The following is a 22,128-nucleotide window of genomic DNA, read 5'->3' on the forward strand; positions in this document are numbered from 1 at the left end:
CAAGCTCATTAAATGGCATCTCACTGCTGACTGTTCATACATGCATGGTAAGGTAAGGTTACCTCTAACTGACTGCCAATTTACATCAAGGTCACATGGCCATTTCTTGAGATATTCAAAATGGCTGGATACTTTCTGGATAGACCTTGTGTGTATGTTAAGATGGCATCGTTATGATTTGTCATTTATGTGTGGAATATTCATTTCTTAGAATTTAAACGCAACTCCAGAAAGGACTGCAATAATACTGGACTTAAAGCTGCTGCTGCTGCTGCTGCTGCTGTGCAAGACAACAGTGGTGGTCAGGAGCCAATGTCAACAACAACTTCATTTTCCCTTCTGGGTACCATGGGTGCTGATGATAATTATGAGTGGACTGGAGCTGATCAGTCACTATTCCGAGCTCTGCACAAAGTCTTTCTGAGCAATTACTGCGCCATCTCTCAGATAATGCTCACCAAGACATGTCAGCAGGTACTTAACTATAATATCCAGATTTTCTTGATCTGTCATTTTTTGTAATGCTTGTGTACACAAATTCTTGGTTAACCCTTGGTTGTGGAATATTATGTAATAGGTTCTCTTGTTTTGAATTTTTTTTGATAATTCCAAAGTTTTTGACAATCGTTAGAAGTAAATTCTGGGAAATGTTACAGAATAAAGACATTCCTCATCATTGAATCAGGATACTATAAAAATTGTATAATAAAACTAAAATCTGTATATGCCATTATCTGGTCCAATAATTAGGGGTGGTAATTTTTCTCAAGAGCGATAAAATGCGAAATGAATGTAAAGGCTTGTGGTTTTTTATTTTCATTTTGCACAACCTAATTTAATTAATTTTGAATATGCGATAAAACTCAAAATGTACTCAAAATGGGAAATTTGTACTAAAATGTAGTATAAATGCAAAACCTACGATTTTTTAAATCAAATGTGTCTTATACATGGGTCACTCCAAAAGAAATGCAGCATTTTTAATTCATTTCTTTATCCTACAGCTTTGCTATTTATTTTTACATAATGTAGATACTTTCTGTAGGAACAAAATGTCACTTTTTCACATAATCCCCGTCCCTTTCAATTGTCTTATGCCACCCTGGACCTAGGGTCTGTATACCTGAACGGTAAAAGTCTGAACCTGCACGTTTGAGCCACTGTTACCAGTGTTCACAAGGGAGTCATCATTTTCAAATCTCGTTCTGCGAAGGAATTCCTTCAGTTTATCAAAGAGTTGGTAATTGTATAGTCCAGATTAGGACTGTAAAGCAGATGTTTCAGTGTTTCCATCCAAGTCTTCTGATCTTGTCTGGTTTTGTGACCGACATGTGGCTGGGTGTTGTCGTGCAACAGCAAAACATCTACAATCTGCCAATATGATCGAATACAATGCAGTCGAGCTTGAAGTTTTTTTAGAGTTGCTACATACGCATCATAATTAATGGTGGTTCCATCTGACATGATGTCCATAAGCAAGAGTCCTTCTGAATTGAAAAAAACAGTAGTCGTAACTTTTCCTGCCGAAGGCACAGTTTTGAATTTATTCTTGAGTGAGTTCAGGTGATGCCATTCCATTGTTTGCCTCTTTGTCTCTGGTTCAGAATGGTGCAGCCATGTTTCATCCCCTGTCACAATTCTTGCAAGAAAGTCATCTCCACATTCTCGTCCTGTTCCAAAAGTTCGCTGCATACTGTTTTTCAGGTTGCTTTGTGTTCTTCTGTCATCATCCTCAGAACCCACCTGACACAAACTTTTTTCAACCCTAACTATTGCAATATTTTGTATATGCTTGCTTCTCCTATTTCAACTTAGAGTGACAATTCTTTCACTGTTACACATTTGTCAACCAAAACCATGTTGTTAACGCACTGGACATTGTCAGGAATTTGTGCAGTCTGTTGCTGTGAGGAGAATCCCCAATATTGGCACTCCCTCTTTCACCAGATAATCTGCTTATCCATCAACTAACTGTACTGCGATCATCAGTGGCATCTCCCTACACCTTTTTCAACCTCTTGTGAATGTTTCCCACTGCCTCATTCTTACAACACAGGAACTCTATGTTAGCACATTGCTTTTGTTGAATGTCAAATGCAGCAGCCATCCAGGAGTGTTATGGTGGCACCACTCATGGAAAGAGTTGAGTTAAATTTGATTACAAGTTGTATGAACTCCATAAATTGCAAAGGTGTATAAGAAAAATTGCATTAAAAATGTTGTGAGTGACCCTCGTATGAAGTTTAATTAATATTTATATAATAGAAAATGGCTTTTTTACATTAAAGAAGAATCAGTTCTACATCAGTCAGTGATCAGGATAAATGTGTGTAAAGCATTTCTCCGGTAGTGTGAAGTTAACACAGTGAGGTCTTTGACCGACGATTAATAAAATTAGTGAGTAATGGAATTAGAAAACATCATAATGGAAATTAAAGCTAACATCGAGGAAGTGAATAAGAAGATGGAAGTGTTGCAGCAGGAAAATGAGCAGACGAAGAGTGAATTAAAGTCTATGAAAGTTGTTGTTGTTGTTGTTTTCTAATGCCAGGCGTTTGACAATAAAGTCATTTGACCTCTTGCACTCCAATATTTTTCAAAGATATTATCATGACCAGCCACTGAAGCACAGATTTTGAGGTGTTCCGAATCAATTTCTTGGTTTGAGTTGCACAATGGACAGTTAGGGAACTGATATATTCCAATTCTATGCAGGTGTTTGGCCAAACAATCATGGCCTGTTGCCAATCTAAATGCAGCTACAGACGATTTTCGTGGTAAATCGGGAATTAACTGTGGATTTTGATGCAGAGAGTTCCATTTTTTCCCTTGGGGTTGTGTTATCAAATTTTGTTTGTTGAAGTCTAAGTATGTAGATTTAATAAATCTTTTCACAGAGTAATACGTAGATTTAGTAACAGGTCTGTGAAAGTGAATCAGAGGAAAAAGAACTTGGTGGTATTTGACGCAAAGGAACAAGGGTGAGAACAAGAACTGGAAACATACGAGAGAGTGTATAAAGTTGTGTTGGGAGATGTTTAATTTGGATGTGAGTGATGGTCAAATAGAGTCTTATAGAATTGGAAAGGAGATGAACAGACCAATATTGATAAGGTGTAAAAACATGCTAACGAAGGAAGGAATTTTGAAGAAACGAATGAACCTAAGAAATGAAAAAATAAGACGAGAATTTGATTACGATTGCGAAATAAGATGTAGAAGAAGACTATTGCTGCCATTTATGTGGGCAGCTAGAAATAACGGATATTTTGCTAGACTGTACCACGACAAACTGAAAATAAATGATGAGTTTTTTGATTTGGAATTTTGTCTGGAGAACTTGAACAATGTAGACTTGGAGACAGGCGACATGGATAAGAAAAGAAATGAATTAAAAACGGAATTAAGGAAGATAATAGTAAAACAAACAGAAAAAGAAAGGAGTGAAATAACAAAATTCAAAGACACTAGACAAGATGGAATAACAGGCGACGCAAGTCAGTACTTGTTAATTGCAGACGAGCAGGAAGTAGAAATGAGACACAAGGAAAGAATGTTACAGTCTGCAGAAAATATGAATGCAGTGAATGACTTCAATGAGCAACTTGAAGGTTGGGGGCGATGTCGACATCGCCATCTTAAGCAGGTAATACGAGGAGGATATGGCCAAAAAAGAAGTATTGCACAACATAACAACAGAGTTTTGACGTGTCACCTGAGCAAAAAAAGTAGAAGCGACAGGAAAGAAAGACCAGGAAAGTAAGGTCAGTGAGATCAGTAAACAGAGGAAACATGTGATCTCGACAAGGAGGAGAAGTGATGAAGATGGGAGCAATCCTTCAACTAGCAGTGTTGTGATAAGAAGCAATCAAGGACAGAAGAATTATAGTTTAAGAAACTGGTGTTTACAGAAGGAGAGCATAAAGAGAAAGACAAAAAAACAATGACACAGGAGATAAGAGCACAAACGGTAACAGTGAGGAGGAATAATTAATGGGTGATGAATGGTGATTATTGTGAGGAAAAGAATAGTGAAATAGTGTAATAATGAGGCAGAATATTGACGGTCTTACTAATAAACCGTGTATCGTTTTTATATAAGACTTATGCAGAGTTGGGACAGAAAACATTACTAATAAACCATGCATAAGCAATAGATGTATAAACAGTCTGTAACTATATAATGGGAATTGCTTTGCAATAGTTATATATACAAAACCCCTTGTTTAAGCGTCGTATATAGAGAAAAAATGGCCGCCCCCTCTAACATCTGTTCGTATCGATTGTCATTTTATGTAACCACAGAAGTACAAACCAAAGAGCACAGAATAATTAGAATAATATTGCTGTAGCTTGTACTCTTTGACCAAAATATAGTGTGGTAATCGATCAGAGCCAGTTGTACTATCGATACTTAACACGGTACACTAGAGCGCTCTACCAGATGCAAAAGAGAACCACAGATATATTATTATCTTTCGTAATGAAGTAATGACGAAACTATGATGTAGCTGTGTAACAGTTATACTGTTATACACGACGTATGTAGTGATTATTAGTAAAGAATTTACACACAACTTATAAACAAGCTACTCACTGTATAAGACTATAAGTGTAAAGTGAAAATAGGGTAGGAGATACATGGAAAGTGACAGAATAAGGAAAATCAAAATGTGTTAGTCAAGGGTAAGGAACAAAAGTAGTGTAGAGAAAATATAGTGAAAATGTTCAGAAGATAAGAAGTGCATGAACAAAGGTAAAGTTTAATAGAGCATGAATGACAGACAGATTTTATTGGAAGTGTTGAGGGTGACTGAAAAGGGAATGAAGAAGATGCTACTATGGGGGAATGAGTTAGGAAATAAAATAGGCTAGTTTGAAGGTATAAACAGATCAGAGCTGAGTGGATGAACTGTTTTTGGTAGGTTATAGACATAAAAAAGAGAACAATAAAAAAAAACATAGTAAAAAAACACGTCAATGTTGAGATTAATAATATACTGTATATTGTAATCACAAGGCTATGGGTAGTACGTATACAGAAATGTGGTGGCGAACCATAGCCAGTAAGCTTGCTGTAGAAATAAATATATATCATATATCATTAAAGAAGAATGAAAAATGCATATTTGAGTTTTCTTGAGGAAAGGTATCCAAACATTCTACAATTTTATTTCGATTCCCTGTCCTTACACGCTGGAATAATTCATGGTTTTATTCAGTAGAATATGTTGACAAGTTTTTACCTGCTTTTAAAATTTCCTTCTGTCTTTGGATGAAAATTTAATAAATATTACTTCTTCCTCCATTCTAAATATTTTTTATCAAGAATGTAATTGTTTTGAAGTATATTGTGAGGCTAAGTTTGTGTCTTAGTAAGTTAATCATTTAGTTGGAGTGCTCTTCTTACCCTTTCACATATAAACTGTGGTACAAGCTTTTAACAGTATGCACTGTCTTCAAAAGATGTGCTGGATGATGGTTACCCACAGATGTACTGAAATTATTAAATTCTTGTTTAAATGAAAATATGAAAGAAAAAAATTTAAAATCTGTTTATAGGAGCATATGGCAAAGTGCAACAAGAAGTTATTACTATTACTGTTACATTAGTAATGGTATATGGATGTGAAAAATTATGTCAAGTGTATTACATATAATTTGTTACTAAAATAGTATTAAATGATACCTTGTGTACAGGTATATCAGTTCGCACAGAAAGAGGCTGCTGACATTCCAACAGAGGAATCATTGAAAGATTTCACACCACCTCGTAAGAAGAAGAAGAAGCACCGATTATGGTCAATGCACTGTCGGAAGATACAACTTAAAAAGGACTCAAGTTCAAACCATGTGTACAACTTCACACCTTGTGATCATCCAAATCAACCATGTGACCAGATGCTGTGTCCCTGCATTGGTGCACAGAATTTCTGTGAAAAATTTTGCCAGTGCAGTTCAGACTGTAAGTATTCATTACTTGTGAAAGTAAGAGCAACAGTGCAATCTAAATGTCGTTGTTGTTTAGTCAACTGTCCGAAAACAGGTTGGAATCTCATAACTCATAAGTGACGCCAATAAGGCATCACTCATGAGGTAACTAAACCAGATGATAGTGGGGTAGGGTGACCAGTTTCTTTCCGCCTCCATTGAATACATCGCTGACCAGTAATGTATTTATGGCAAGAATTCTGAATACTGTTGATAAGTTTTCAATGCCTCCAGTTATGATCAGGTGAGATTTATATTATGAAGAATTCCAATTTTTAGGTGAATACACCTCTGTGGTCGACTTGTTAGGTCAGTAGATGGAATGGAGATGAGTATAGCAACTAGGATAGTTGAATTGCAATGTGGGCTAGAATTGACTGGGAAATTTTGGCAGGAACAGAGTCCTTAATTGTACTTTGAATCTACATCAGTTCTTCTCTTCCAAAGCAGACTTTCTAAATATGTTATTGACTCAGTTTGAATCTGTGGGCATGCAAGTATCTACTCGTCCACCTATGTTAATGAATTCTGAATACTGTATTGATATAATAAAACAGTTTGGGGAATGTATCTTAATGTACTTATGGAGGTAAATAGTACTTATTAAATTTACTGAGACATACAGTGGAGCTATTATTGTCAACTTCAACTGACTGTCATTTTGTATTTTATGCCACTGATTGTCATTCTGTATATAATTCAACTTAATTCTTACACCATCGAAATTTTACCAATTGTTGTTCTTGTCATGTCATAGACTGGTACATTCCTCCTAAGTGACCATCATTCACATAATCTGAAGCATCCCATCATGTGCCAGATCAAAGAAGGAAGGCTATGAAAGAATGAAGTCTTGATAATTATTTAAAAAGAGAGAGATAATCTAGCTACTTCAGAATCCAAGCCATCCTCATCAAAAACATATGATTTTACTCCATGGACTTTAATTTCTCGAGATTACAAGGAACACTTTCTCTCATTTTATGTGCACAGAGGACATTAAGATACAGTCAACTCTGGATGTAGTGAACCTCTGCAGACTTGCATATTTCGCTCACTATATCCGAAGTGTCTCTCCCCTAACCTTAAATGACAGAAATGAATGAAATTGTGAAAAAGAAAATAAAATTTTTCATTTTTGTGGAATGGATTACATTGTATACTGTTACTCACAGTTGATTTATTTAAACTATGCTGTCGACTCACATCCGCTTGCAAATGTCAATGTCACTTATAATATTCGCCTTATCTTCCAAAGAACACACTTTGCGCTTCAACATTTTTATACAGTACATTCACTGTTGGAACACTAGAAACAGACTGATCAGATAGAAATGACAAATGCTGTTATGGTGTGACTGCATACTAAGCCTTGGAATTTCCCGGATGACTTAATGGAAACTGGGAGGGGGTTGATGGAATTTGAAAGCCATCGAAATTTACCTTCGTTTATGCTGTGAACATAATGTCCGTCCCCTTTTAATAAAAAAGGTGATTTCATTTTCCGTTGTTTCGATGCTGTCTGCCATAAAGGAAATGTTTCTGAGAACAAAAGGCAACCCTGTGACGGTGGAGGGTTAGAAATAATAGTAGAGTAGAGTGCCTGAGAACAGAATGTCAACCCTTCGACAGTGGAATGAGGCAAGATTGTCATGCGTTGCCTGGATTTATAGTACGCTCATTATCTAGGACTCACTAATCCTACCTTTGTGCTTTGACTGAAGGAATAAGAAACTTAGAATGTTGTTCTCAAGAACAGGATACAAGATTCATTATAACCGAAGCGAGGGTTCACAATAAACGGAAGTATTAATATACTTTTTAATGTACAGTGAAACCTTTCATTTACGGACATCGAAGGGACGTAACAATCTGTCCGCATATGGGAGGTGTCCTTTATTGGGAGGGAGGCTCCCCAATCTAACAGTAAATTTATAATATGCATTATGTATCCCTTCATCCTTAACATGAAATGAATTCCTGTAGTATAATTCTAAATATAGTCTACTGTACTACAATAAATTCTTTACAACTTTGAACTACAGTAGATAAGACCGAAATAGGAAAATACAGTACTGTGCCATGCAATTTTATTCTAAGTCTACAGTTATGCAGTACTGTAATTTACAGTTTTCAACTTAACCTTTACGTTCAGTGCCATGTCTCTCGAAACAGAACTGATTGAAGTGAAGAGAATGATCCTACTAACCCTATCATGTGTCGAATATAATTTCACAATTGCTGAAACCATAGACCCATCAGACAGGTTAAATTTTAAGACCTTGTTTATCCACCCACTTCCAGCTAACAAGGGATAGCCGCCTGGGCTAGTGGTAGCCTACGATACCCTTATTTGTCTTCATTCATATTAAGGAATTTCTGTACAGTTCTCAAAACTAAATTTTCCATTTTTGTAACACATTAGGTCTTGAAATCCAAGTTCTGTCCACAGTCAGGAGGTAAAGCAAGCTTTAGGACTGTGAAACAGCTGTCCGTGTCCGTGTCTGAGAGTGTCCTTAAACGAGAGTTAAAGTTATCATTATTTCTATATTATTTCAGTTGGGACATAAAAATCTGTCCGTATATGAGGAGTGTCCGTATTTTCGGAGTGTCCATAAGGAAAGGTTTCACTGTATGCGGATTGGGACCAAAGATTTAGGTTCACTATAACCGAGTTCACTATATCTAGAGTATGGATTGCATGTGAAGACTAAGTGGAAAGTGGAAAAGAAGGAAGATTGGAGAATGTTGGGTTTACATTATATAGTTTACATTATATTATAGAAGAACCTGCCCTTATTATTTTTCAATATAGCTTCCCACCATCGAAGTACTTCTGCCAGTGAGCAGGAAACTTCTTTATTACTTCAAGGAACATCTATGGTTACAGATGTCTTATTATATCTCTGCCAGTGATCAGCACTTTGGTTTCAAATGTCTTATCTTGATTGTGGATGTTAGAGTACTAAAAAACAAAATGAAGGATAACTGGTTGTCTTCATTGCAATGTTCTGGCAATGCTTGCCTGAGTGTTTAGACATACTTTTTCACCCAGATTAATACAACCTTTTGCTATCCCTCTTCCCCTCTCCATTAACTTATGACTTCGTACAGAGGCAGAGATATATGTAGCATTTCTTTGATCACCAGGTCATTTGTTGTAAATGTTTGTCTTCTAAGCATTTCTTCAGTGATTCAAACAGATAATAGTCACATAGGAATAAATGCAGGCTATATGGATGATGTGGCATCACTTCATAGCCAAGTTCAGTAAGGGTAACTACTGAAGCTTTCCTGGCGACGTGATAATTTTCTCGGGCTTCCAGCCAGGTCATAAGTTGGTGATCCACTGACGTTTCAAGGATGTTCATCTTCCTTATCTTCAGGGTTAAATGATATCTGGGGGTGCCCAGCTCCTTAATTTATAGTGCCAGAGGGAGGAGTCAGCCAAGGAGCTGTGTTCCGATTGGCTGTTATTAGTGCGGACTGCGGCGAGAACGCTGCCGACATGTCGTCTTGCTTTGTGCTTTTCGGCTGAATGACCTTGGGTCTCACGGTGGGCTCAAGAAAAAAATTATAATCCAAATTAAATTTGAATCACACACGTGGTTACCAATGATATAGTCTATAGACTTATTGTTTCATAAAAGACATGTTCTGCTTTCACACATCTGTTCTCAGTCAGTGTACGTGACAAGTCGTTTTTTATTACCGAGAGAATACAAGTTTCATTTCAGAATTCTATATGAATACTGTTCAGCCAAAATGTGTTTCGTGTGAGTAACATACACCTTCGAATATCATTCAAGCCTCTCTTTTCCTTTCTGTCTCTTTCCCCAAATGTTGCTTCCATAACTTTGGAAACTTCTGTACTACATAATTCACTTATTATTGTCACCTTAAGTTATTTCAAAAGTTATCCATAAATTCAAATGTAATAGTAACATACCTTTCCTAAAACATACTGTTTCACTATAAACTGACAAGAAGATATCATTTTTGTATGATTTGCAGGTCAGAACCGGTTTCCAGGTTGTCGGTGTAAAGCGCAGTGTAACACAAAGCAGTGTCCTTGTTATTTGGCTGTGCGAGAATGTGATCCAGATCTTTGCCAAACTTGTGGGGCAGATCAGTTTGACATCACAAAGATTTCATGCAAGAATGTCAGTGTTCAACGTGGTTTGCGTGAGTAGAGTAATTCATTACTGCGGTATACTGTTTTCTCAACTTTTCTAAGCTCTGTTTTCCTTCTTATATTGAATTGTTTATGTTTTTCTCCTTTTCCCCAATGTAGACACACTACATGCTTGTAAATGTATTCCAGAATTGAAAAAGGGATTTTTAGTAGAATACTCCAGAATACAATAACTTTTTTTTTTTTTTTCCCGTTATAGTGACTGTTCAATCTTAGAGCACTGATTGCACTACAGTCTGTGTGTTATTGTGCTTATGTTAATTTATTTTCCAAATCCATGTTTTCTTTACAAGACAGTATCCTATAAATCTTGACTGGAAGGCTAATGATCTGTTGGTTCTAAATAGGAAAACATACTTGTTGCCACTGTAGTCCAGTGTAGAGTGCTGGACTTACAATCCTGTGGACCTGGGTTTGATCCCAGCATATCTCTGATTTATGACTTGTATTGGGGATGTCCTTTGTTCAGGTAACACAGGAGTTTTCTCCAGGAACTTCGGTCCCCGTACTGCATCTTAAAAAATCTGCATCATCTCATCTCATTGAGAATGTAGCATAGACAAGCCTCCTATAGCTCACTCTGGGCAACAACTCTGTTGATAAATTGGCCTACACAACTGGCTTCATATGAATGAATGACAAACAGTTGAAGTACCCGCCATCCGACCAAAAAAAAAACTTCCAGTCTAAATATTATTTTCCTACAATACAAGTGTGATTTTAGAAAAACATCTTTGTATCGATCTTATGTTAGCAACTTTAGAGTTCCACCTTGAGACTTTCTGATGTACAGAAAGTTTACAAAAAAAAATGAAATAGAAATGAATGATAGCATTCCTGTCCATCTAGTACAGCAGTTCTTAAACTCTAGAATTTGAGGATCTCTTTCATATGATGTGCATTTTGCCATACCCCTTAATACATTAACTTAATTTTGCTTGGTACAAGATACGAAAATCTTTTCAAGTACCGGCATATAAGCTATTTATTTTTCACTTTAAAGATTATTACAAACTCAAGTTTAGTTTACAAATTTTGGAAATATTAGCTTTGTTAATAATAAAAGAGTTCTAACTTTTTTATGAAAATTAAGATATACTTATTGCTGGGATCACATGGTGTTTTTGTTATATTTTTCATAATAAAATAATAAATCAAATTTTAATTTGAAAATTCACTAACAGATGCCTGACCATTAACTCTCAGACTTGTAGAAGTCTGCAGACCACTCTTTAAGAATTACTGCTCTAGTAGATTTCCTGAAGGAACTAGAACATGACACGTGTCCCGGCATAGCTCAGTTGGAAAGGACACTCACCATGCAGAGCTGAGAGGTCCCGAGTTCGATTCCCAGTGCCGGAACGAATTTTTCTCAAATTAATATGTATATACATGTTCACTACTAAATAGTAGTCTTGATTATTCAATCACGAATATGAGTATATATCATTGTTAACAGTATTCAGAAACTATTGTTGAATATGGCCATAAAGTCATTTAAATATGCGCTCCTCATATATGACTTATATGTCTAAAATGCAGGTAGTAGGCCATTGACGATATAATGAGAGTTCGGCCGGCACCGTGGTTGTGTCCTGGCATAGCTCAGTTGGAAAGAGCACTCAGCGCACAGAGCTGAGAGGTCCCGGGTTCGATTCCCGGTGCCGGAACGAATTTTTCTCAAATTAATGGATATATACATGTTGATTACTAAATCGTAGTCTTGATTATTCAGTCATGAATGTAAGTATAATGTTGTTACTTGAGAGGAGCCCAAGGCTCGATTGCGGGCTGTGGTGCCATAGTAGAAGAAGAAGAAGAAGAAGAAGAAGTTGTTACTTGAAATTTACATGCTAACATGAACTAAGAAATGATCTTTATTTAATTTCTGTTAATTGTATGTTCCACACAGTTTATTCTTATGGAACACAGTTTAATCTTTGTATGAAATTTTTATTATGTGCTCTGAAAATTTAGTCTTTATTTAAAAGAATTAACGTTGTCAATTTTGTGTTTCATCTGCAGACAAACACCTTCTTATGGCCCCATCAGATGTGGCAGGCTGGGGTATATTTTTAAAGGATAGTGCACAGAAGAATGAATTTATATCAGAATACTGTGGAGAAATAATATCCCAAGATGAGGCAGATAGAAGAGGAAAAGTTTATGACAAGTACATGTGCAGTTTTCTTTTCAATCTCAACAACGGTAAGTAAAGTAGAATAATAGGAGATGAATATGAAAATTTTATTCAACTCTGAAAAATCATTAAAACCTGTTTCATTTTGCTTAATCCTAATATAATCATAACTACTGGATTTTCCACTTACAGATCTATATCTATCTCATAGCCTACATAATTTAGAAATACCAGTAGGAATAAGGTATGTTAAAAACTGTGGTTATAGCCAGTATGGACAGTAATAGTGATGCATTAAAAATATATATAAAATATCTATTTATTTATTCTGCCGAAGTTAAAGCCAAGGCCATTATTACCTAGTTCAAGTTTGACATGGTCTCATTAGATCATTATGTTTGGTTTTTTCATTGCATGCTTAAAAGAATATAAGAATCACAAGAATTTGAAATGTTGCATCAAATAGAACTAAAAATTTTGAAATTTATTCTGAGAACCACAGTCTTAACCCTAAATATTTGTGAGTAACCACTGGCTGACTAAACAAAAGAGTTCTCGCTCTTGTAAGAAAATAACATTTCTGTCAAACAAGATTATTTAGTTTCATTTCTCTGTAAAAATTGTAAAATGACGAGCTGATGATTAACAGTCCATCTTCACGAGTATTCAGTATTGAGTGTATATGTTATACAGAATTGTTAAAATGAAAAGTTGATGTGAAATACAGAATTTTGTGCTTTATTCAAACATTGTAATTTAATAAACTGTTTCACCTTTGTCGTAGAAACTTTAGACAGCTAAGAACACTCAGAGTTATAAAAATTAGTGTCCTGTATTTTTTTGTAGTATTTAGGTTACAAAACCAGTTTCTTCCTTTGAATGGTGTATTAGGAAGATAGATCTTGTTTGCACTTACTATTGTTAAAGCATTGTGTATTTTTTCTTATCTGACTGTAAAGATGTTTTTTTTAAACTTACAACTCCATATTAAATAATATCCTAGTTTTACAGTAGGCTTGCTAATCTAGCGATTGCTTGCACAGGGGGCCAGATTACTGAGAGTGCTTAAAAAGTCATTAAATTTAATGTTATAAGCTGTGCCAACCGCTCCACTTGCACTTCTAATCGAAACTACAACATTCCGTACATGGCTGGTGTATGTATATTATTTATAAATATATACATGTATAAGTAAGTGTAACACATGGCACCAGTGCAAATTTCCAGAAAATTATTACAATAGACATGATAGGAAGTACACAAATACACTAGAAGAAGACCAGATTCTTGAGAGGATGGACACTGAGGGCCGGATTAGTGAGAGTCTAATGTAATTGCATTAAAAAAAAAGCGTCAAAGTCAGTGTACAACTGAACTTTGTTTAACTGAAATAGTGAAATAAAAATACTATCCTAGTTTTTGGTCCATAACACTGACTTTTTTCCTTAAAAAAATATTGTCTATATAACTTAGTTTTATGTTTCAAAGATCTGTCAATGCACAGCAGTGAGAGAGCTACTGTCTTGTTCTCATCCCACAGTAAGGCTGCACATAAAGGTGAATGCTCTTTAAATGATGCAGTAACTAGATAAATCTGCTTTTTGCACCCTCAGTTTACCTGTTTTGTGTTCAGTAGCAGCCAACGAATGTATGTTAGTCTCATCAGATAAAAGTTATTTTTTGTTTATGTACCTTATAAATCTGTAATATGAAATTTTAAGAGAATTTTTTCATTATTTATAATACATAGTGTTAATAATATCACTCAATAGAATACAAATTGATATCATAAGGATAAAATTAAAAACTAATATATACACAAACAGACAAGAGGCATCTCATTTCAAGTGCATAAATTTATATACAAACTGTTGGATCAAGAAGTGCGTTCAAACACAATTTTCAAGAGTCGACAGTAAGGCAAAAACATGTGATGAAATGGTGTAAGTTTGCATACTCGTTTCTGAAAGAAAGCAAGGCAATCTGCTTCAGCATATGGTGTGAAATTTTACTCACTGAATAACAGTATTATGTGAAAAAGTGCATTACGAAACCAGACTGATTTGGAAAATATTGTCTGAACAATATAAACTATAGGAGTCCATTTGTGTTTATTTTTAGAAAATTAGACATTAGATAAAAATGGTTGTAGAAAGTTTTTTTTTTTTTTTTTTAGAAAAGTGTGTTATACTTAAAAAAAAAAAAAAAAAAAGCAGGATTGTCTGTCATATGAGAGCTTTTGGAAGTGACTGCCTCACTTTTTATATATACAAAACGTGGGTTATTTAAAATTTTGCAAGACTCAAAAGGAAAACATGGTCTAAGAATTGATTAACCACTCTGAAAGAGGATCTATGATTATGGATTTTACTACATAACACCCTATGGTCAATAAATACCACTTAGAATAAATCTTGAAGTGGCTGGAGAGAAATAAAATATCGTATTTGTATTGGTGTGTAAGACATACTCCAAAAATTAAGGAAATTTTTCTTGGACTGGGGGAGGAGGGGAAGCACAGATTTATTCACAAAAATGTGCTTGATTATACCTTCGTAATTTAAGATGGATGCTAATTTGGTCTTGAACACCAACAAATACAATACATATGAATTGAACGAGACAAGAGCTGAATTATTATAACTACATAGTTAAGTTATATGAATTAGGCCAGATTGGTCTAGAAAGAGTGCACATTGTACAATTCACCGGGAACAACTAGGGGAAAGAATGTTTTCTCTAGTGTACCAAATTCAACAAAGAGATGCAACAAACCTAAAGTCTGAGCGCTCTCTACTGGGAAGCAAGAAACAAAATGGAATAAATGATCCCAAACGTGGTTATTGGAAACCAACTAATCCGAATATATATACAGTCCCCCATTGTGAGAGTAATGCAATATTAGTAAAAAGGAGAATGAGGAAGTAGTCATTAATTTGATCCATTGGAAATCAGTAGACACCCTGTATGAATTATCATTATATAATCATCAGAAAGATATAAATATTTGTTTGAACTTCAGTAGCATAGTCTGTATAGCACTGGCCTTTGTACTCAAGGTTACGGGTTCGATTCCAGCCCAGGTCAGTGGCATTTAAGTGTGCTTAAATGTGACAGGCTCATGTCAGTAGATTTGCTGGCATGTAAATGAACTCCTGCGGGACAAAATTCCGGCACACCGATGACGCTGATATAACCTCTGCAGTTGTGAATGTCGTTAAATAAACCATAATTTTTGCTTGAACGTGGTTTAAGTTCTTGCTTAGCCTACTCATTTCTTAAGAACTTTTTAACAATGGAATTAAACAACTTTATTTTATACAGTGAAATCTCTGTCTAAGATACATCAGCAAATATTATTATTTTTACTTTATTTTGAAAAGTATGTATAAGAAAAAAAGAGAAAGTTTTATCCAAACAAAGTTGTTTTCATTTTACATTAGGTAATAAAAAAGTTATTACACTTAACTTCCATTTATTGCAGCTGTGTTAGAGTCCATGTAAAATTTAGAAGCTCAAGAAATCCACTGCGCCTATGCAAAAGTACAAGAAATATATATATATATCACTCAATTTTTAAATTATAACACAAAGAAATTGTTTAAGTTAAAAAAAGTTGCTGTATACAACAAAAAATATATATACATGGTACTACAGAATTTGAAGTGCCAGTAATTCTTAACTTTAGTTTGGTTTGTTTTTCTCAATATCTTCTACGAACTGCTTTTTTAATTTAAAGATTAAATTAAAAAAAAATAGATAAATAAAGTTTATTCCTCGTCAATTTTATAATTTACTCATCTTAGGTTATGATGTATATAGATGTATACCGGGTGTTTCAGACTACCTGTATCAGCCTAACTGTCCATTGTGCAACTCAAACCAAGAAATGGATTCGGAACACCTCAAAATCTGTGCTTCAGTGGCTGGCCATGATAATATCTTTGAAAAGTATTGGAGTGCAAGAGGTCAAATGACTTTGTCAAACGCCTGGCATTAGAAAACAACAACAACATATGATACTGATTGTTCATAAAAGAAATTTCGATGACCAAAACCTATGTAAAGAATAGATTGGTGGAAGTACCATTTCCCATAACAAAACCGGAAGTAGGGGTATCTGAGGTCAACTTGGAAATTTCAAATGAGAATATAGTTCTTTGAAGGTACCATTAGAAACTACTTTTAAAAAGAAACAACTTTTATTGTCTACTCACAAAACAAAAATGGTATCTTCTGAGAAATGCTGTACATTGTTTATCTATGTATGGTCTTACTAATAAAAACTCTATATACAGACGTTTAACTGTCTTATACTTATACAATGAGTAGCTCATTTATACGTCGTGTGTAAATTCCTTACTAATAATCGCTGCATACGTCGCATATAACAGTACAACTGTTACACAGCTACGTCATAGTTTCGTCATTACTTCGTTACGAAAGATAATAGAATAGCTGAGATTCTCTATTGCATCCGGTAGAACGCTCTAGTGTGGCGTGTTAAGTATCGATAGTACAACTGGCTCTAATCAATTACCATACTATATTTTGGTCAAAGAGTAGAAGCTACAGTAATATTATTCTAATTATTCTGTGCTCTTTGGTTTGTTCTTCTTTGGTTACTAGGCAACCATCATCATAAAATGACAGACGATACGAACAGCTGTTAGAGGGGCGGCCATTTTTTCTCTATATACAACGCTTAAACAAGCGGTTTCGTGTATATAACTACTGAAAAGCAATTCCCATGTATAGTTACAGGCTGTTTATACGTCCATCGCTTCTGCATGGTTTATTAGTAAAGTTTTCTGTCTCAACTCTGCATAAGTCTGGTATAAAAACTATACACGGTTTATTAGTAAGACTGGTACTGTACTGGCAATAGATACATGATAATAATTGTAAACACTACAGGTTTTGAAACTCAGTCACTATATATATATATATATATATATATATATATATATATATATATATATATATATATAAATCTAATGAACCATATATATATATATATATGGTTCATTAGATTTATTTTTTATTTCTTTTTAGGATTTTTAAAATTTTTTTATTGAGGTTCACCCAATGACATGAGAGTCTATCATTCTTGTTAGAAACAACGTAAGACAAAGTTCATATCCAAGCAAGATGCTACACACTTTATGTAGAATACTATGTTTACTATCAACGGATTCATAATAAAAAGATATACACATAAATACATAACATCTGAAACCAACAGTTGATAAAATAAGGATGTAAAGGCTAAAACTAATATCTACTTAAAAAATTTTCGTATGTAATAATGAAATGATACATAAAAATTATATATCTTTGTATTATAATGTATGGGATTTTAGTGGGTGATTGAAAATATGTACACAAAACTGAAAAGTACGCTAAACTGAAGTCTGCTATCCTGAGACAGTACTGTATTTTTAGTGTGGTTGTGGATCCACTTAGTCCATCTGTTAGGACTCGTCTTTAATGATTGAAGAGGAGGATTCCAAACTGACCTAAAAGTCAAAATAACAAGTTATGAGAAAAATGACAAAAACTGATAAAACAAATTTGATACTCCTAGTGCTTGTATAATTATGTTTTTTCAAACGGATCTAAGTCAAGACTTAGGAGAGTCCGTTAAATAAAGTTACAGAATTATATATGGGCTTAAAAAGGATAAATTAAAACGTGAATAAAACAAGTTAAAATCTTTCAAAGATGACTTAGGACATATTGGAATCCACCTCTTCAATTATTGTGTTCATAAAATAGTAAGTGCAACTAAAATATTCTTGTTAGGAAGGTACTACATTAGACTCTTGCTGGAGACTTGCATTTCTTCTATGTAGCCCTCCAATACTAGAATATGCTAATAGAACTTGCCATATATTAAACAAGCCCAAATTTCTTCTTTTTTACATATCTTAATAATAATAATAATAATAATAATAATAATAATAATAATAATAGTAGTAGTAGCAATAGTATTAGTAGTTTTATTTTTTGCCCAGTTATTATACTTCCATCTCATGTATGTTTCAGATTTTGTGGTGGATGCAACGCGTAAAGGAAATAAGATTAGGTTTGCCAATCACTCTATTAATCCTAATTGCTATGCCAAAGTCATGATGGTGAATGGAGACCACCGTATTGGAATCTTTGCCAAACGAGCAATTCAACCAGGAGAAGAACTGTTCTTTGACTATAGGTAGGCACTATGTATTATCTTGTTTCTTTTAATGGTTATTTATTAAATTTTATTTAAGTTGCAACTTTACACAAAGTTATTATATTGTAAATAATATATCATACATTTGTGAGATGCTATATGAATCGTAGAAAATATGCAATATAATTGATAAACATTGATATTATTGTGGAATTTGTCAATTTTCGTTACATTCGTACAATATGTAAGAACTACTTCATCAGTGTACCATTTAACTGATAGATAAAGAAACTCATGCCCGGTTTCACCAGGCTTCTTTAAATCAGCACAAATGACTTGTTAACAAACAGATCATTTAATTTTAACGAGATCTGTAAAAGCTGACTGTTTCACCAAGCCTCAGTTCCTTAAAATTAACATGTGTTTACTAACGTGGTGATTTCATATTTGTATCTTGCATATTATATTTCTCATACCACTTACAAATTAAACCAAACCCTTTTACTCTATTAAAATATAGAGTATAATCTAAATTTAACACAAGAAATACTGAAATCAGAAGTAAACACTGAAATAATTAAACAATTGTCTTTAGAGACAATTAATATTAGGTACCCTCCACAAAACTGGCTTCATTTATACACCGATGGATCCTTGATCTCCAGGGAACCAGGTGCAGGTGTTACGTGCTGTCTCTTCTCACTTTATAGATCTCTTGGATATGGAACAATAAGTTTTGATGGAGAAATCATTACAATAAGTGAAAGTCTCAGGAATCTTCTCTGTCACAGCAATAAATTTAAAAATGCAGTTATATTATCAGACTCCAAAGCAGCTTTTCTATCAATAGTCTCTAGACACACCTTCATCTCAAATAGCAGAAATAAATAAAATGCTCTCTCAACTAATGACACTCAATAAAAGAATTGTATTCCAGTGGATACCATCCCATTGTGGAATCCTCGGAAACGAGAATGTGGATGCTTTAGCAAAGAAGGGCAGCACTGCTACTTACAGACCTGTTACTAAATCTATGTATTACTCTGTGAAAAGATTTATTAAATCTACATACTTAGACTTCAACAAACAAAATTTGATAACACAATCTCAAGGGAAAAAATGGAACTCTCTGCACAGTTAATTCCCGATTTACCACGAAAATTGTCTGTAGCTGCATTTAGATTGGCAATAGGCCGTGACTGTTTGGCCAAGCATCTTCATAGAATTGGAATATATCAGTCTCCTAACTGTCCATTGTGCAACTCAAATCAAGAAATGGATTCAGAACATCTCAAAATCTGTGCGTCAGTGGCTAACCATGATAATATCTTTGAAAAATATTGGAGTGCAAGAGGTCAAATGACTTTATTGTCAAATGCCTGGCATTAGAAAACAACAACAACATATTTCTCATACCACCATGGCTTCGAAATCGAAAATTCATTGGTTACATAATTATGATCATGGGCAACTTTGTTTTGTTTGGCATGAGGAAACAATCATAGGCAAATGGGTAAGAGGGAGTAATTTTAAGAGCATCTAGAAGTTCTTACTTGGTATTCTTTCTAAATACAGTGTGTTGTCATTCCATAATTAAAAACAAAAAGACAGATGGAATAACATTAAAAAAAGAAGAGATTTGGGTAACATATGAAAAAGAATTCATAGTTTTCCAAATGTAAATAGGGGAAATGTAGAGCAGTTAAATGGTAACTTCAAAAGGAAACATCTAAGATGAATTTTGCTGACAATAAGGTGAACAGCTTCAGAACTGATGCCACAATTATATACATAGCATTCTCAGCAATTATTCTTAGGCCTAACTTTAGGACGGGAAATCGCTTCTTCCATAAATTGCATACTATTTTTCCACTGTATTTCATGCAGATTTATGTATCCTGTAACAGTTTCGGGTGAAACTAGTGCTGAGATAGTTATGGTGATTTTGGAAGTGAAAATCATTGAATTTATAAGGGATTCTTTTGTGGAGATGCAGGTGATCGTATAGGCTATGCAAGACATAACAGAAACCTAACCTGTCACAGATTTGTATGTGCAAGGTGTATAAACGGAGTATGAAGGAAACTGCCTCAATGCTAGGTTGGCCACAATTTCTCTATGCAGAGCTTTGCATATGAAATTGTTTGAATATTAAATGAAACATAGGATCTTCTATTGCAGAATATTTTTGCCATATTACTTCTAAGAGATACGATTGGAACATGTACACAATCTATCGTGTCAATGACGACAGAAAATTTAGCTATAGGTCTGTTATAAAAATAATAAATGGTCGTAATGTTGATAGTATGTCTGATACTTTAATCAATATCAAGACAATATAGTTTTTGACACTCCATTCATACCACCAGGGTGCCAATTTAGATTTCTGATGGGGGGGGGGGGACAGAATACTAGGTAGAGAATACCATAATAAAAATTATTATTATTATTATTATTATTATTATTATTATTACAACGACTCAATGCTTCGTCACACTGAGTTGCTTGTCTTGCATCTTGATCATAATAATAATTATATTCATTAGCAGCCTTAAAGTAACTTGTGTGATTCCTAAGTTATTGATTGTTGTTAGCTTGCCGATGATGATAATACATCAATAGTATTTTCTTTGCTTACTTTATGCTTTATAAAGTATACTTGTATTAAAACAATTATATTTTGTGAGGGGGGGATAGAAGTTACGGGATGTTAACAATTCCAGTTATTCATTAAACATTATGTATAGGATAAAAAGAACAAATATTAAAGAATACAATAAAAAAATTAAAAAAGAAAACATAAAATAATCACATTTAATATTATAAATATTCGAAAAACAAAAGCAAAGTGCTAGAGAGGACACTGCATTTCTGTGTTCTCAGTGACAACTTTTGTAAATTGATCTTGTAATAATATAAAAAATGGGAAATGCAGTTTCTTAAAGTCAAGTACTTGTGTGTAAAAAATGTTAAATGCAGTTTCTTAAAGTCAAGTACTTGTGTTTAAAAATTTAAGAGAAATTAAATTTTATAATTTAAGGAAAAACACATGTCAACTCTTATTATTCTAGCTTGGCGATATTAAATATGTAAATTTGGCGATAATGACCGAAATGCAAATTAAGTTAGAAAGCCTATTTTCATACATGTTACAAAAACCTTGTCAACTAGTGATAATTAATCTTTCACGAATGAGTTCGTGTCAGGGCTTATCTTGTGGCCTTCATGCTGTCTAGAAGCAGTATTTTTTCATGAAGGATAAATTATCCATGATATATTACCGAATTACACTTTCCAGGATCTGTCATCAACCATCATTTTAGATACAAGATTAATGAACAGTTGACTCAAACATTGGACATAGTCTGAAGAATGGGCAACTAGAATTTAGATTCTAGTTGATTGTGCCTGTACAAAGCTGTTTGTGTACACTGTATTGTGAAAACATACATGTTTTTAAATGTCTTGCAGATAGAACTGAAATACATTATTATTTGTAACATAGGGGCATTTTGGTTAAATCATACATATTTCATCCCTATTTAAGGATTGTATACTCTATTAAAAATAAATACAGTGCATACTTCCCATTGTTAAGTTACTGTTATAGATTGAATCTGAATG

At 34.1% G+C, this 22,128-nt stretch overlaps 1 protein-coding gene and 1 non-coding gene across 4 annotated transcripts in view; both read left to right on the forward strand.

Moving 5' to 3' along the window:
- Nucleotides 1-22,128, forward strand: part of E(z) (histone-lysine N-methyltransferase E(z)) — a 69,479-nt gene that overhangs the window by 39,024 nt on the left and 8,327 nt on the right. For all 3 annotated transcript variants that reach the window (XM_069841629.1, XM_069841630.1, XM_069841631.1), the window contains 5 exons: nucleotides 212-474; nucleotides 5,701-5,965; nucleotides 10,006-10,176; nucleotides 12,212-12,394; nucleotides 18,375-18,540. In XM_069841629.1, the coding sequence (XP_069697730.1) occupies nucleotides 212-474; nucleotides 5,701-5,965; nucleotides 10,006-10,176; nucleotides 12,212-12,394; nucleotides 18,375-18,540 (1,048 nt within the window). The remainder of the gene's footprint in view (nucleotides 1-211; nucleotides 475-5,700; nucleotides 5,966-10,005; nucleotides 10,177-12,211; nucleotides 12,395-18,374; nucleotides 18,541-22,128) is intronic.
- Nucleotides 11,780-11,856, forward strand: TRNAC-ACA (transfer RNA cysteine (anticodon ACA)). Its single transcript has one exon. It is a non-coding gene; the product is annotated as a tRNA-Cys (tRNA).

The sequence above is a fragment of the Periplaneta americana genome, chromosome 12 (assembly GCF_040183065.1).
Source record: "Periplaneta americana isolate PAMFEO1 chromosome 12, P.americana_PAMFEO1_priV1, whole genome shotgun sequence".
NCBI classification, from domain to species: domain Eukaryota; kingdom Metazoa; phylum Arthropoda; class Insecta; order Blattodea; family Blattidae; genus Periplaneta; species Periplaneta americana.